General features: G+C 40.3%; 1 protein-coding gene across 1 annotated transcript; it reads left to right on the top strand.

Annotated features, from left to right (window-relative positions):
• The first annotated feature begins 210 nt into the window (after positions 1–210).
• scarb2c (scavenger receptor class B, member 2c) lies at positions 211–15069 on the top strand. Its single transcript, XM_079551595.1, has 12 exons — positions 211–434; positions 920–1077; positions 1808–1952; positions 2048–2239; positions 2350–2441; positions 2634–2753; positions 3165–3343; positions 3427–3545; positions 4129–4202; positions 4399–4450; positions 4535–4687; positions 14767–15069. Exons 1-12 carry the CDS (start codon positions 312–314, stop codon positions 14803–14805), a joined length of 1446 nt encoding a protein of 481 aa, XP_079407721.1. The 5' UTR covers positions 211–311; the 3' UTR covers positions 14806–15069.
• The last annotated feature ends 903 nt before the right edge of the window (positions 15070–15972 follow it).

The following is a 15972-nucleotide window of genomic DNA, read 5'->3' on the forward strand; positions in this document are numbered from 1 at the left end:
GTCATTCCGATTAAAGATCTCTTTTCAGCGTTGTTTAAGCTAAATGGTCTTTGGTGTCAAAAACCCAAACTTTCATGTTTATAATCGTAACCACAAACGTTACCGGCGCGAGAGGTCAGATCATTACATTAGAAAAGGGGCGGAAACCCCGGAAGTTATTGGCCATCGTCCACTGACGAAACCGGAAATGGTCGACAACGTATGTTTAATACGAGGAAACGGACTCATCAAAATAAACAGCGTACTGTCATTTCTGTTTGGCTTCGCGCAGCGAGTGACCGACACTAGCTGTTGAATAATATAGGTCAAATATGTTGCTGAAATCATGCTGCATTTACAGCACTGGAATACTTTCTATCTTAATTCTTATTTTGGGCATTTCATTGGTGTTGTCTAGTGTGTTTCCACACTTCCTTCAGGCCCTGGTGAAAAAGGTAAACAAAGATATTTTCTATGCTACTCTTAGCTTCAGATTTGTGTCTGTGTAGTGACCGTTACAGCCTTTCAATCAGCTTTGCTTTTCTGGTTTTGTTCGTAGTTTAGTTAATGTTAATGGTGTATGTCTTGAAAATGCGTCAGTATCTTCTTAACCTTTTGTCTTTGAATATGTAATATTAATGTTATAATAATCGTATATAATATGTTATATATGAGCTGCTTTATTATGTAGAGATGAAATATGAGAAAGTGTTTCATGTTTTTCAACACGTTGTTATTATTCTGTTTGACAATCCAAAGTGTGTTAGCTTACAAAGATAAAGTACCACAAAATAACTTAGTCTTGTACTTGTCTTGGCCTTGTGCAATGCCTGGTTTTATCATGGGATGTGTAGAGTGCTTAATCAGCAGCATATTCAGCTTAGAAGTCATATTTGCTTACTGCAAGACTATCTGACCCACTGCTATTTGTGTTTCACAGGAAGTAACTTTGAAGAATGGCACTGAAGCATTTGATGCATGGGGGAACCCACCAGCCCCCATTTACATGCAGTTTTACTTTTTTAACCTGACTAATCCATTTGAGGTGCTGAATGGTGACAGGCCGGCTGTAGTGGAGATCGGACCATACACGTACAGGTAAACATAGCTGCCAGTAGCACAAGCTTGATCAACATCCAGCACTTACACATAATACCCAGCGAATATCCAACCTTAAACATACTCACTACCAAAGAACGATTCAGGCTTATTTCATTGTATGTTGTGCACGGCCCCATTCTTTGTTATTTGTTATTGAGCAGATTGTAACAGTTAATCTTCTAAAGCAGTGGTTCCCAAAGTCAGGTCCAGGGCCTGTGTGTGATTAGGGGGGGGGGGGGGGGATTTGAAAGCAGATTTACAGTAAATGTACTTTTATAATCATTGACATGAGTTCAATTATGAGTATTAAGGTGCAAAACATAAATTATTTCAACTAGAGTCAATTATTATTATCAGAGGGAGACCCCGTGTGACCTTTGCATCAATAAGGGCTTTGCGACTCTAAACATAGATAGATAGATAGATAGATAGATAGATAGATAGATAGATAGATAGATAGATAGATAGATAGATAGATAGATAGATAGATAGATAGATGCTTTATTATCAGATGCAAGGATCTGAATTTTGTTTTGCAGTTCAGCAGCTTCGTATCAACACAAAATACAGACAAGACATACAAATGTAAGACAATTCACGAAGACATTATAAACAACATTATGAGCTCCTCATTTAGTTTCAGGATGGACTGATGAAATGTGTTTTTTAATCTGGATGGAATACAAATGAAAACATTTAATTGTATATACATATTGTTTCTTATTAGGGAGTACCGGCCTATGGAGGAAGTCACCTTTTTAGATAATGGCACCAAAGTGTCAGCTGTCAACACCAAGACTTACATTTTTCAGCCAAATATGTCACGTGGCCCCGAGACTGATTTGATCAGAACTGTTAACATCCCTGCTATGGTGAGGCAAATGTATTGTTAATGATGTGTGACTGAAAGGCTTTGATTTGATTTATATTAAATCAATGTAAACATATGTGTCTAATTTATGAGCAGACTGTCATGGATACTTTCAAAGACGATGCCTTTGTATCCAATGTGATCTCGGCCTACATGAGGTCCACAGGGGAAGGCCTGTTCACCACCCGAACTGTTGGGGAGCTGCTGTGGGGGTATGAAGACGGCCTACTCAAAGCACTCAAGCTGGTCAGACCATCCCTAGATGATGTGTTTGGACTCTTCTACAAGGTTTTTGGCTACCAATTTTATATACTGACTTCTGCATTGTTGCATGAGATTTCCTCTCCGATATTTTGTGTGTCTTACATATTTGTTATTTATTTTTCTCTAATTTGCAGAATAATGCTTCCAATGATGGAGAGTATGTTTTCTTTACCGGCCAGAAAAATTACAAAGACTTTGCTAGGGTGGACACTTGGAATGGTAAAAGGTAAAACTACTTGTCCTTGTCTGAAGAATTAAAGTAATTACAATCATGGATGCTGTGATAATATTGATTGTGTCAATGACAAAATTATTAGATCTTTTATCTACTCTGCTTGATGACAGTTAGTGCTACTTTTTCTTGGCGTATCACAAAATAGAGTTTTGGAGAGAATATGTTTTGTGTGTGTTTGCATAGCTCATTGGATTGGTGGACAACAGAGGAGTGCAACATGATCAATGGCACCAATGGAGCCTCTTTTCATCCTGTTATCACCAAAGATGAGACTCTCTACATGTTTTCCTCTGACCTGTGCAGGTTAGTAAAACAAAGGCATTTAAAATCAGCTGTGTGACCCGTGTCTGGGTCAGTCTCTCAACAAGGCTAATCCAGTCAAAAGTCCACTGGAGTCTTTTTCTTGGGGACTGAGTGGATTAAGGACACTTATTTAACCTGAGGTGACTCAAATAGTTTCAATATAAGCCAATAATTCTGCATTGTATTGTATTATTTTACACACAATTTCTGCACATGATCATAAGATGCAATAGCATAGAAAGTGAATTGCTTGTGCTAATAATGTCTCCATTTCAGAATGACTATATTTGTGGACATTTTTTATTTGTGTTGAAGAACATGATGGCTGTAGGGACAGTAGTGCAGTTTCCCTTGCACAATGGAGCTGCTTGATTTTGTCTACTTTATGTGACTCATCTTTTCCTTGTCCAGATCTCTGTATGCAGTATACGAAGAGGATGTAACAGTAAAAGGCATTGATGGGTATCGTTTTAGTCCTCTGAGCCAAGTCTTTGCAAATGCGACTGTCAACCCAGACAATGCTGGTTTCTGTGTCCCTGCTGGAAACTGCCTTGGCTCTGGAGTGCTCAATGTCAGCGTATGCAAACAAGGTAATTTCGTACAAGTGACAGTTAATTCACGATTTAGTGCATTGTAACATGTCATTATCTTTACGCATTGTTCTTTTGTTTAGGAGCTCCGATTCTGATGTCCTCTCCCCATTTTTTCCAAGCTGATGAGAAATTTGTCCGAGGTGTCTTTGGCATGAGGCCAAACAAAGAATGGCACCAGACCGCCATTGATCTTAATCCAGTAGGTTTTCTTAACCACTAGATGGCACACTTGCACAGCTAGAATGATCCATGCTCCTTTTTAAACAGTGGTTAAAAATTAAATCATTGGTGCATGACTCCAAGCTCCCGCGACTGATAAGCACCTCTTATCAGGGTTAATAGGTGACCTCGAGGTAAATCTTTAATCAAGGGAACATTACTTGGCCTTTTGAATTTAACATGTTTCTTTACCCGACAAATGCATTTGTTAAAGGAAAAAAAGATGAAAAAAATAATACAATAATGGGTAAAATTTAAGGACTTTATTGGAAAAAAGAGTTTATAATAAGAAGATCTTACATTATTGTGACTTTGAGGAGGACAAGATCGTTCACTTTCCCGACCAACGGCTGAATGTCACTCAGATTCAGAGCACAACTGAACTGTAGACGCCTCTTTCAAATCTCTGCATAGTGTGTTAAATCAAAATCCCCGAAGGGCCTAGTTTGGCCTGTGAGTCCCACTTTGAGCACCCATTAAGAAAAAGCAGCTTCAAATTCTTAAAGATAGACAAGAAGAATATTAAGATTTTGTTTTGTTAATTTCTGATTTTTGTCTTGCAGCTGACAGGCATTGTTCTGCAAGCAGCCAAACGCCTTCAAGTCAATGTTTTTGTACAGAAAATAAGCACTTTCAGGTAAGTTTCAAACTCCATTTGTCTTTGATCTTCAACATTAGTCACAGCAGAGTCTGCCACCATCATCATTATGAACGGACTTTTGGACGCTGCCAACTTCCTTCTTATGAATGCACTTGACATTTTAGTTTACTGTAAAACCTGCTTCAGACTTTCACAGAAAGTGTATGTTTATTTGTTGTTTTTTCTGTTGCAGCCAAACGGGCAACGTAGACACCATTGTCTTCCCTGTTGTTTGGCTCAATGAGGTTTGTAGCTGAATTTTATACACAATACAAAAGCAATGAATGTGATTTGGATTTTAAAATGTAATACTTTCCTCCTGGTTTCAGAGTGTTGTCATTGACGATGGTTCGGTGCTGAAGTTAAAGACTGTGATGCTTGAACAGGCGGTTGTGGTGAATATTCCCTTCATGCTGATCGGTCTGGGCATCCTCATTGGACTGTTGTATATGTTCCTCATGTGCCGTCAGAAGATCCCTGAGGTAACTATGAAATCCTGGCAAACAACATTCAACATTCACAACAATTTGCCTCAATGTTTCCTTATCTTGCTTAATTTATTCTGGGTTTAAGTATTTGTTTACTTGTCAAGACCCTGTACCTTGATTTGACTTTCTCATAGAAGAATAGAATCTCAATTTAAACTACCTGCAAGTAGAGCTGATGTGCTGTCAGAAGGCTAAGTGTGATCTCTGTTTCAGGCAGCAGAGCTTTTAAACTAATCCTTTTGAAGAGTCAGGATGTCAGGAATGTGTTAGGAAAGTGTGGACTGTGCTTCATTCACAGTTTACACTTAGCTTTCTGTCAAGGTTTGAAAATGGAAAAAATCAGGTACAGAGCCCTTAAGCATTAAAATATCATGTTAGAATTTAATAAGTATTGTTTAATATGTAGGGTATGAGGGTTTATTAATCAATTAATCTGTTTATTAATTAATTAATTAGGTGTAGATTAGCCTTAAAATTTAACGGGGCACCAGTTCGGAAAGCGAACAAAATAAAAGTAAGAATAGGAGGCTAAACTACAGATTTATCTGAAGGAAGTGAGGTCTTGGACGTACACATGGACCCTTAGTCTGAATAATAAACACAGACATTACCAAAGCAAACTGTGGTTTATGGAGGTTTAATGATCAAAATCAATTAACAGACGGCATTAAATATTAAAGTGCAAACAGAATAACCTAGAAGGCTAACAGGATGAATAATCAGATAAAATGTTCTAAAATTGTATCTGAAAGTCAATAAGGTTTTCTGAGAAGTTATGTGAGTCTTATTAAGCCAGGTCGGTGAGATACGCTTACGACCGTGAGAATGGTTTCCACGCCAACATGGTCTGGTGTTCCAAATCCTGGTGTCCGACGGCCTGTGGTCTCTCGCGTGGCGATTCTCAAGCTGATGTAGGCGAGGCTGGGGTCTCTCTCTCCAGCTCCTCGGGGCCTTGGGGTTTGGATTGACCAGCTAGACTCAAATTGGTTTCGCTGAAAGCTCAGCGATCAAAAATGTTGTTGTCTTGTAGGAAAAATGCAAATGTTCTTAAAAGAAGTAACTGGTAGTTACAAATCACGTCAAACGACGGGCTCCAACTTAGAGTTCTTGTGGTCCATCTGAGACAAAGGAGAGGTCAGAGTTCAGCGGGGGATGTCATGCCATGTGCTCCCGTCCGTCTCTCTCTCTCTCCGGTCCAACTCAACTCAGAAGCGGTTTCAGAAAAGAAAAGCAAGGGTAAGGGAAGTTTCTGGCTATTTCTCCTTCCTTTATACCAAGGGGGCGGCCCCTTTTTCTCCGCGAGATTCGACCAATCCCTTCGGTCCGTAACTCGATATGACGATCCCAAGTGGGAATGTCTTTGGGAGAGAATTCAAGAAATACATTTCTATTGCGATAAACACATTAACAACTTCACAACTTTCCAAACAACATTTTGACAGTTTGTTTGTACATTGCGTCTTTGTTGACCTGGGGAAGAATTCATCATTAGAACAGATTGGTTGAGTTCATTCTCACTGTCCATGAATTGAAGAATTGGCTTATTACTCAAATCGGATGTTTGAGATTCAGTCTTTAGTCCAATTCGAAGGTCAATACAGAGTTCTCATCTCTGGTTGTGAGGGTTAGGATAGATCGTCACAGTCTTTTTCTCCTGAACTGTATTCGATCTTATCAGCCATTCACAAGACAGGAAGTGACGACATCCCAAAAGTCATAAAATGGCCTAGGAGTTTTGGAGTGGGGGTTGAGCTGCTCTCTGGAATGCGTTAACAATGGCGAAAGGCAATAGGCGAACCTTCACACGCTACAGTCCCCTCTTCGTGGCAGGCTCCACCCTACGGCGGAGGTTGGCACGCCATTTCCGTGATGTGATGGGATGGCCGTTGACTGAAGACGATGCCCGATGTTCATTGACACAGAGTCGGCTCAGGTGTTTGCTAACTGTGGCAATATTAGGCTAAATGTGTGTAGCAATAGGCAAGTGTGTTTACAGACTAGGTTTAGTCTTACGTGTTTGTTGCTGTGGCTACAATCTTAGCTAGAAGCTACATGTGTTGCATTGTGTGCAACTATGCACGACTTAAGTCCTAAGGGTTCAGGTTTGACACCTAAATTTGGAAAAGCGGTAGAAGCGCTAAATTTACTGAGGCGGTCCATTGAAAAACAAAGTCTCTAGAGTTGCTGATATCTAAGGCTGCGAGTTCACCAAGATTTTCTTTACAACAAAAGATTTTGCACCATGGATTGAAGAGTCTTAAGCAATACTTGAGCATTGACAACGGACTGCTGATTGAATGGTATTCTGTTGTTCAGAGTTTAACTGCAATCAAACTGAAAACAAAGCCTCAATGGTTATGACAGCATGCATAGAGGGTAGCAGAGGTTAGTGAAAAGTTTAAAGTAGCTCCCCCCTTTGGTTAGAGAAGGAATTGCTATTGAAAAACTTTAGTGATTGCTATTGACACTGAATAGACTGGCTAGTGTCTATTTACAAACAGGAGCTGTGTTTCCTGTTTATTTACAAGTGTGCATCTGGAGCACCAAGTTCATCTGTCCAGTGGACTAGATGTTTTGTTTCAGAGCTTGGAGGCAGTTGCGATAACTTACCTTGTTCCCTGATAACTTACCATGCCATACTGGTTTGGTAATGGCAGGTGTTAAGTGTCTCTGTTTTTGGAGATCGTTCTGTTTGTCTCCAAACATTTGGTTTGTGGGCTTTACCCATTTCTTCAGACCTGATGTCTGACATTGGCTGCAGGTTGACCTGTTAATCGTGCCTTTATCATATGCATTTGTACATGCATGTGGGCAGCAGGATTCCTTTTGCCTTATTTCTCGCATTGTCTGAGTGCCTTTGTGGGCTGACAGAGAGGATTTATGTGCTTGAGCCAGCGCTACCCCCCTGTGGTTCGGGTGCACCATGAGCATAAGAGAAGTGAGTGTGTCCGGGCCAGGCTGGATCCGTTGGCGGGACCAAAGGCCGAAAACATAAGGTAAGGATCGTTCACAAGCAGTGTCTGTGTTAGGGACGACATTGGAGAAGGCATCAGACCGAGGTGAGGCAAGGTCTGATAAGTGTGAGCAGGGAAGCTCAGAAAGGGTGGAGGAGGGGGTTGAGGTGGCCAATGAGGCAGCGTGAGGGGCCACAATAGAAGATAGGGTGGGAAGGGTGGGAAAAGGCTGAACAGAACCTGGCTGGGTGAGTTGGGGTTCTAGGCTAGCCTTTAAAGCGTTGTCATCAACGACTGCCTGCTTGGATAAGATCTTCAATGAACTTTGAAGTTCATTGTTTTGTCTGGGGTCACAAGGGTGACCTTGAGTCTTCTCTGGGTGCATTTGTGGACAGTTCAGCTCAGGTAGAGCTGTGTCCTTGTACAAGAAGTTGGTTTGGGGTCTCCAGACGTTATTCTGAGACTGAGTTGGGTCAGAACCTGACTTCTTGTGTTTGTAGTCCTTATGTTTTGGGACAGGTGTATGTGTTAGAGTGGCACACTGAAAGATCTCACCATAATTTCCTGGATGTGAGAAAGGCCAAGGTTTCAGCACCTGTGCATAGAGTATTGATTCTTTGAAATCAATAAGAGGCTCAAATCGATTGAGGAGATCCTTTCCGATAAGGAGAGGCATCATATCAAGTGGAGACACAAAGAATGGATGGACCACTGTCATCGGTCCAATTGTCAAGTGAATGTACGCCATTTCTGTGAATGCAGTTTGAATGTCTGCATATGGCTGGATTTCAAGGAAGCAAGAGTGAAGATTTATTTTTCTTCTTTTATGTTGTAGTGCTTCCTGAATTTCACTAAAAAGAGAGGTTGACATTATGCTGACGTCAGCACCTGTGTCAAGCATTGCTTCCTCTTGGAGAGCATTCTCAATAGTGGTTGGCATGTAAAATTTTCCAGCCAAACCTTTTTCAGTGAGATTACACAGAAAACGTTTGAAAGGTTGTTTAATTGACATTTTATCACAGCTCTGATGGATTAAAGAGGCTAATGAGGATAGCTCAGCTTTACCATCATTGTCTGGAGTTTGTTCAATAAAAGTGTCATTTTCATCACTGAAGTGAGTCAGATCAGCTGAGCTGTCAAGTTCACTGACTTGGTTTTGAAAGCCATGATTCTGATTTCTTTCATGTTCTCCTGACGAGAAGAATTGAGAATTTTTGTGTATTCGGAGATGCTTTGTGCTATCCCGATTTCCTCTGTTCTTTCTGTGATGAGTGTAATGACCCCCCTGTTGGAGATGCTGCTTTGTTTGGCACTGTTTGCCATAGGCGGGGTTTTGCCTACACTCAAGTTCAGGGCTGGAGAGCAGCGTTTGCTTATGCTTCTCATTTGTCTGTTGATATTGAGCCGGTTTTACTTCACTTCTGCGTTTCTTTTCTGGAGAAGAACGCATGTTTGAACTGCTTGACTTGCAGTTTTGTGTTCTTATCTGTTGTGAGTTCTTTAACTCGAGATTAAGAACTAGGGAAGGTTCTGGATGTTTTATCATCGATTGCTTGTGTTTCATGAAAGCACGCATCGCTAGTTCACGAAGCTGGTAGCTCGTTTGAGTAGCGGGATCTGCGGTGATGCCAAGGTGGTACTTTGTTGTGGGATGAAGATTTAGAACAAAAAGTGATTTAAAGTGGAGATTTTCCTCCATCTCAAGTTCATTCGAACTGAAGTAAGCATCGCGCAGTCTGCAGTAATAAGCCTGTGGAGACTCTTGTCGAGTCTGCTTCACATTTAAGGCTGCAGTTAGGCCAGTAGTCAGGCAGTTTGAGAACTCTTTTGTGAGAGCTTGGCAAAGGCGACCATAGTCTGCCTTTGTGTGACGCGCCTGTCTATCAATGAAACTTCCCACATTTCTACTTGAAGTAAACCTGATTAGGTAAATTCTATCTTCTGCTGTAGAGTCTGGAAATCTACGCAGGTAAAAGTCAATGTCATTTAAGTAGGTGCTTGTGTCGTTAGCACCATCAGACTTGGGTTCAAAGCGAATGACATGTTGTGCAATTCTGTCAAGATCTTTGATTGGAACACGATATCCACGCTCAAACTCACCAGTGGAGATCTTGACGGGATCGTTTGTTTCCTGTGAAGCATAACATTGATCAGGTGGCTCAGAGATGAGCCTGTCCAACCGCTGCAGGTGCGGTGGCTTGGGGTTCAATGTTAAAGCAGGTGGAGGAGAAAAGTCCCTGAAGAACTTCTTTGTTTTCTCCTGAAGTGTTCCCAGGGGATACACTTGAGATCTTACTCCTTTTTCAGGAGGATCTTCTTGCTCTCTTTTAAAGCTCTTTTCTTCCTCACTGATCGTGCGCTGTAGCGTCGTGTGATCTATTTTAATCTGAGCTGCTGTAAGCTGGCTCTGAATGTGAGTTTGTTTTGTTTTGTCCTTTTCTTGGTTTTCTTGGAGAATCAAAATTTCCGATTTTAAATCTCTTACCTCTAGGGTGGCTTTATTGAGCAGGCACTCAGACCTGTTAAGGTTCTGAGTCGTCCTGTCTAGCTCAGCATGGGCTGTCACTAGCTCCACTTCTCGTTCCGAGAGGGTTCTGCTAGTTTTGTCAAGTTCTGAATCTGCAAATTTCAGTTCTTGCTCTTGCTCGAAGAGTTTTTGTCCTACCTCTTGATGTTGGTTTTCTAGATGTTTAGTTTCTTTGTCATTCATAAGCTTTGCATTCTCTTCTTGGAGAGAGGCATTTTGTGATGCAAGTTCATCATTTTGTCTCCTTGTGTCTGTCAATGCTTCTTGTGTTTGTTTAAGTTGTAAATGCATTGCAACTGCCATTTTAGCTAACAATGTCAGACTCTCCTCTTGTTTTCCTGTAAGTGATGTTATACTTACTAAAGATGTAATTATGGATTCAAGTTCAGAGGGATCTGTTCCCTGCATTTTGTCTACACAGTCAAGGACGTCTCCCTGGCCTGGTCTGTAGACAGCGGCTGTAGACAGGTTCTTTAAGTTTCCAGGAGGCATGTTGCTTTATCAAAGGTCTGACAACTTTAGAGTCTGACTTGACCTTCTGTGGGTCACAATGACACAAACCAGTTTTAATTGTGCTTAACTAAAACCAGGGTTGATAGATGGAATGAAGCAAGACATGAAAAGGGAATGAGACAAAAATGAATGAGAAGAAAGGACATGGACATTTTGGAGAGTGATTATTGAATTAAAATCAAATTAATTAATTAAATTCAATATCAAAATTTGACTTAACTGATTGGTGACTGTCCCGCAGTCAGTCAGTTAAAATTGATTTCAAGAGGTGGATGAAAATTCACTAAGTTTTACTTAGAGAGGGTGACTTTGAATTGAGCCCTTTAGCTTAAAAATTGTAAAATTTTATGTGTTACAATTTGAGATTGCAATTTAAATTGCAAGGCTGAGCATTGGTCTAGATAAAGGCAAATAAGAGCTTGTAGTGTGGCCACAAAACAAGTCATTAAGTTAGACCCAATCAGAGAAGACCAGTTAAAGCCGAAGACAAGTGTTAGTCTTGAGAAGGAAGAACAGTACAGTAACTGTTAAAGATGGAAAAGGACAATGTTTTGGCTTTATTTTCAATAAAACAACAGTAAACTAAGGTACAACTGAATGTGTATATAGTTTAAGTTTTATTGTCTAAGTTACTCAAGTAAAGCTTACTTACTTGGAAGAGAGCGTTGTGATCAAAGCTCACTTAAAATCACTTCTGCCTCTGTCTCCTCCTTCACGGTAGGGGGCAGTGATAGTGGCACAGCCTTCGGTAGGCGGGCTCTAAGGAAGTGATGTCATTAAGACCGGCCCACTCTGGGGAATGATTGACTCATTCTGGCGCCAAGGGCCAGGGGTGAAACATCTCCTTGACCAGAGCTGTAAGGAGGGGGTCTCAGGGGTGTTATCTGAGCTCCTGCAGGGGAGGACAGTTTAACACCGATGCAGTTTAAAGTTACAATTTCTGGAAAACTCGCAGACAAATTATATTACTTACTGCAAAATACAGGTAATTTTTAATACTGGAAAATTCGCAGCTATTACAATTTGATTACCTTAAGGCCTTTGAGAATTGTGCTTTTGATAGCACAAAGAGAACATGCATGTTTGAAAGTCACATTTAAAATAATGTGCTGCGACCTATAAACGGTAGCATTGAGAGAGAGTTGCGCAGAGAGTTTTGTTTTCAATGGACACCTTTAAAATGCATTTTCTTTCTTTTTCAACAACTTTTTGATAAGATTGAACCTCAAAGTTTGCTTTGGAATGATCAGTGATCATTAATAACAGATAGAGTTTATGACGCCTCACACGGGGCACCAAATATGTAGGGTATGAGGGTTTATTAATCAATTAATCTGTTTATTAATTAATTAATTAGGTGTAGATTAGCCTTAAAATTTAACGGGGCACCAGTTCGGAAAGCGAACAAAATAAAAGTAAGAATAGGAGGCTAAACTACAGATTTATCTGAAGGAAGTGAGGTCTTGGACGTACACATGGACCCTTAGTCTGAATAATAAACACAGACATTACCAAAGCAAACTGTGGTTTATGGAGGTTTAATGATCAAAATCAATTAACAGACGGCATTAAATATTAAAGTGCAAACAGAATAACCTAGAAGGCTAACAGGATGAATAATCAGATAAAATGTTCTAAAATTGTATCTGAAAGTCAATAAGGTTTTCTGAGAAGTTATGTGAGTCTTATTAAGCCAGGTCGGTGAGATACGCTTACGACCGTGAGAATGGTTTCCACGCCAACATGGTCTGGTGTTCCAAATCCTGGTGTCCGACGGCCTGTGGTCTCTCGCGTGGCGATTCTCAAGCTGATGTAGGCGAGGCTGGGGTCTCTCTCTCCAGCTCCTCGGGGCCTTGGGGTTTGGATTGACCAGCTAGACTCAAATTGGTTTCGCTGAAAGCTCAGCGATCAAAAATGTTGTTGTCTTGTAGGAAAAATGCAAATGTTCTTAAAAGAAGTAACTGGTAGTTACAAATCACGTCAAACGACGGGCTCCAACTTAGAGTTCTTGTGGTCCATCTGAGACAAAGGAGAGGTCAGAGTTCAGCGGGGGATGTCATGCCATGTGCTCCCGTCCGTCTCTCTCTCTCTCCGGTCCAACTCAACTCAGAAGCGGTTTCAGAAAAGAAAAGCAAGGGTAAGGGAAGTTTCTGGCTATTTCTCCTTCCTTTATACCAAGGGGGCGGCCCCTTTTTCTCCGCGAGATTCGACCAATCCCTTCGGTCCGTAACTCGATATGACGATCCCAAGTGGGAATGTCTTTGGGAGAGAATTCAAGAAATACATTTCTATTGCGATAAACACATTAACAACTTCACAACTTTCCAAACAACATTTTGACAGTTTGTTTGTACATTGCGTCTTTGTTGACCTGGGGAAGAATTCATCATTAGAACAGATTGGTTGAGTTCATTCTCACTGTCCATGAATTGAAGAATTGGCTTATTACTCAAATCGGATGTTTGAGATTCAGTCTTTAGTCCAATTCGAAGGTCAATACAGAGTTCTCATCTCTGGTTGTGAGGGTTAGGATAGATCGTCACAGTCTTTTTCTCCTGAACTGTATTCGATCTTATCAGCCATTCACAAGACAGGAAGTGACGACATCCCAAAAGTCATAAAATGGCCTAGGAGTTTTGGAGTGGGGGTTGAGCTGCTCTCTGGAATGCGTTAACAATGGCGAAAGGCAATAGGCGAACCTTCACACGCTACAAATATGTATTTCTGAGTGTTCTGAGTTCTTGACTAATGCTTTAGCATAGAAAGGACTGAAGAAAATTGCCAACTATTAGAAAAAAATAATAATAAAGGCGAAGAAGAAACTTTATTTATATAGCACCTTTCACAGATAAAATCACAAAGTGCTTCACAAGACACAAAAGCAACGGGCTACAGAAAGATATACAAAAATATACACAGAAACAGTTTACAGCCTCGTCAACTAAAAGCTCGTCCGAAGAGCCATGTCTTCAGCTGTTTTTAAAAGAATTGACAGAGTCGGCTATATGTAGTGACAGAGGAGATTTAGGAGCAACTGCTTCAAAGGACAAGTCTCCTCTGGTTTTAAAGCGGGTCCTCGGGACAGTGAGGAGGTTCTGGCCTAGGACCTAAGGGACTGTCTGGAGGAGTGGGGGCAAAGCAGGTCAGACACATACTGTATTTGGGAGCCTTACCTTGCAATGCTCTAAAAGTCAAAACTAAAATCTTGAATTCAATTCGAAATTTGCAAGTGCGGCCAGAGCCGAAAGTATAAAATGGGAATAATGTGTCTAGATCCTGTTAAAAGCCGCGCTGCAGCATTTTGAACCATTTGGAGACGATGCAAAGCAGATTTGTTAAAACACGCAAAAAGGGAGTTACAATAATATACATGAGACGAGACAAAAGCTTGAATCACCAATTCAAGATCAGTGTTGGATAAAATTGGCAATGTTTCTCAAGTGGTTAAAACAGTTTTTGACCAGAACCAAACGTCAAGATTTCTGATGCACCGAGGAGCCCAGAGAACCAAGGTGGTTCACAATTGAGGAGATTTTTTGTCCTGGAGCAATTATCAAAGTCTTTTTAGAATTCAACTGAAGGCAGTTTTCACAAAGCCATGTCTTTACACTAGAAGACAATCCATTAACTCTGACAGTCTGACAGTCTGTGCATCTCTGACTCCTTAAACGAAAAGTACAATTGAACATCATCAGCACAGAGATGATAAGAAACATTTTAAAGCTGATGATTTTTCCAAGAGGGCTGATGTACAACAAAAACAAAATAGGCCCCAAGACGAATCCCTGAGGAACACCATCAGACATAATGTTATTTATACACGCAGAGAATGTTCTATTGGTCGAATAGGACGACAACCACTTCAGGACTGTCCCAGATAGTCATTATTGAGTCTCTGTAACAACAATACAGAATTTGTAGTGGTGGGAAATGATCAGTATAGTGTCCAGTGAAACTCTGGTCTTTAAAAGTGCAGCTGTTGGGTTTCATGTTTTGTGAGATCTCAAGACTCACTGAATCTTGAGACTGAGCGATGTATAAATAAAGTTAATTGTATCATTTCACTTTATATTTTTCAGAGTACTGCTGCTGAAAGAGAGCCCCTTCTCTCGTCATAGCACTTAAACGAAGCATGTGAAGTGATCCTCGACTTCCCAGTGCTACTAGTACCACTAATGCCAAGCGTTGCACTCATTTTACAAATGTTTATGGAATGAATTTTATAATGTGTACATAGGTGTCGTTTTGGCTGGTTTGTCCTTTCAGATTCAGTTAATTGGGACTTTTTTATGTACAGAAGCCAAAGTTTTATTTCATGCAAAAATCTATTAGGATATATTGAATTATTATGTCAATAGTTTTAACACAGTCGCCACAGTTTTTTTTTTGAAGGCAATTTTGTATCAATCAAAATTGGCAAACTATAAAATGCAAATGGAATAAACTTGACCAATTGTAGTCACTCAGCTAAACTACATAAAAATCACTCAGAATATATTCTTTATTCAAATCAAACTTGTTTTTGCTTACAAATCTTTACCGTTTGGAGACCGGCAATGACACAGACGTCAAAGAGTTTAACAAATGTAATGTATGAACAGTTTGCAGTGAGATAGTTAACATAGATAGTTGTCCTCAAACCCTTCAAAAACAAAAGCTCAAGATCCAATGAGGGAAAAGAAAAGGCCTTTTTTGGCGAGTTATGTTGGTGAATAATTGAGCTTTTGACCGGAGTAGTATTTCTGTTGTTGCCTGGTTTATTTTTTTTATTCCACTTGTCTGACTGTATTTGTGACATGGTGCTTATATTTGTTCATACACACCACTACATCACTACAGCTTCTGCAGAAATATTAAACATCCATAGGTCAAATATCTAACAGTGTGTTTTGTTTACTCAATGGAATTCTAATAAACAGTAATCCATTTCGTGAAATGTGTTGACTGTCATTGGTGTCATGAACCTCACTCTATGCTGAAATATGGCTTTTGTTTTATATAAAGCAACAGGCTAACTGTTGAACCCACAAGGATTTGCAGAGGAATCTTGCTGTTGAGTCATAACAAACATGTTATGATGGCATAATGTGACACCGCCACACTCTCCAAATCAGATCTTACAACGTGGAATGTCCTTAATTGCCAGGATCCAGTGCACTTTGCCCCTTATTAATAAACTGATAAGAACCAGCGCACGGCCAGTTTTGCAAATCACGTCAATAAATTGCTATTCCGAATATCAATGTCTAATAGTGACTCCTCCTATATTGGAGCCTATAATACAG

Source organism: Gobius niger, assembly GCF_951799975.1.
Source record: "Gobius niger genome assembly, chromosome: 2".
Classification (NCBI taxonomy): domain Eukaryota; kingdom Metazoa; phylum Chordata; class Actinopteri; order Gobiiformes; family Gobiidae; genus Gobius; species Gobius niger.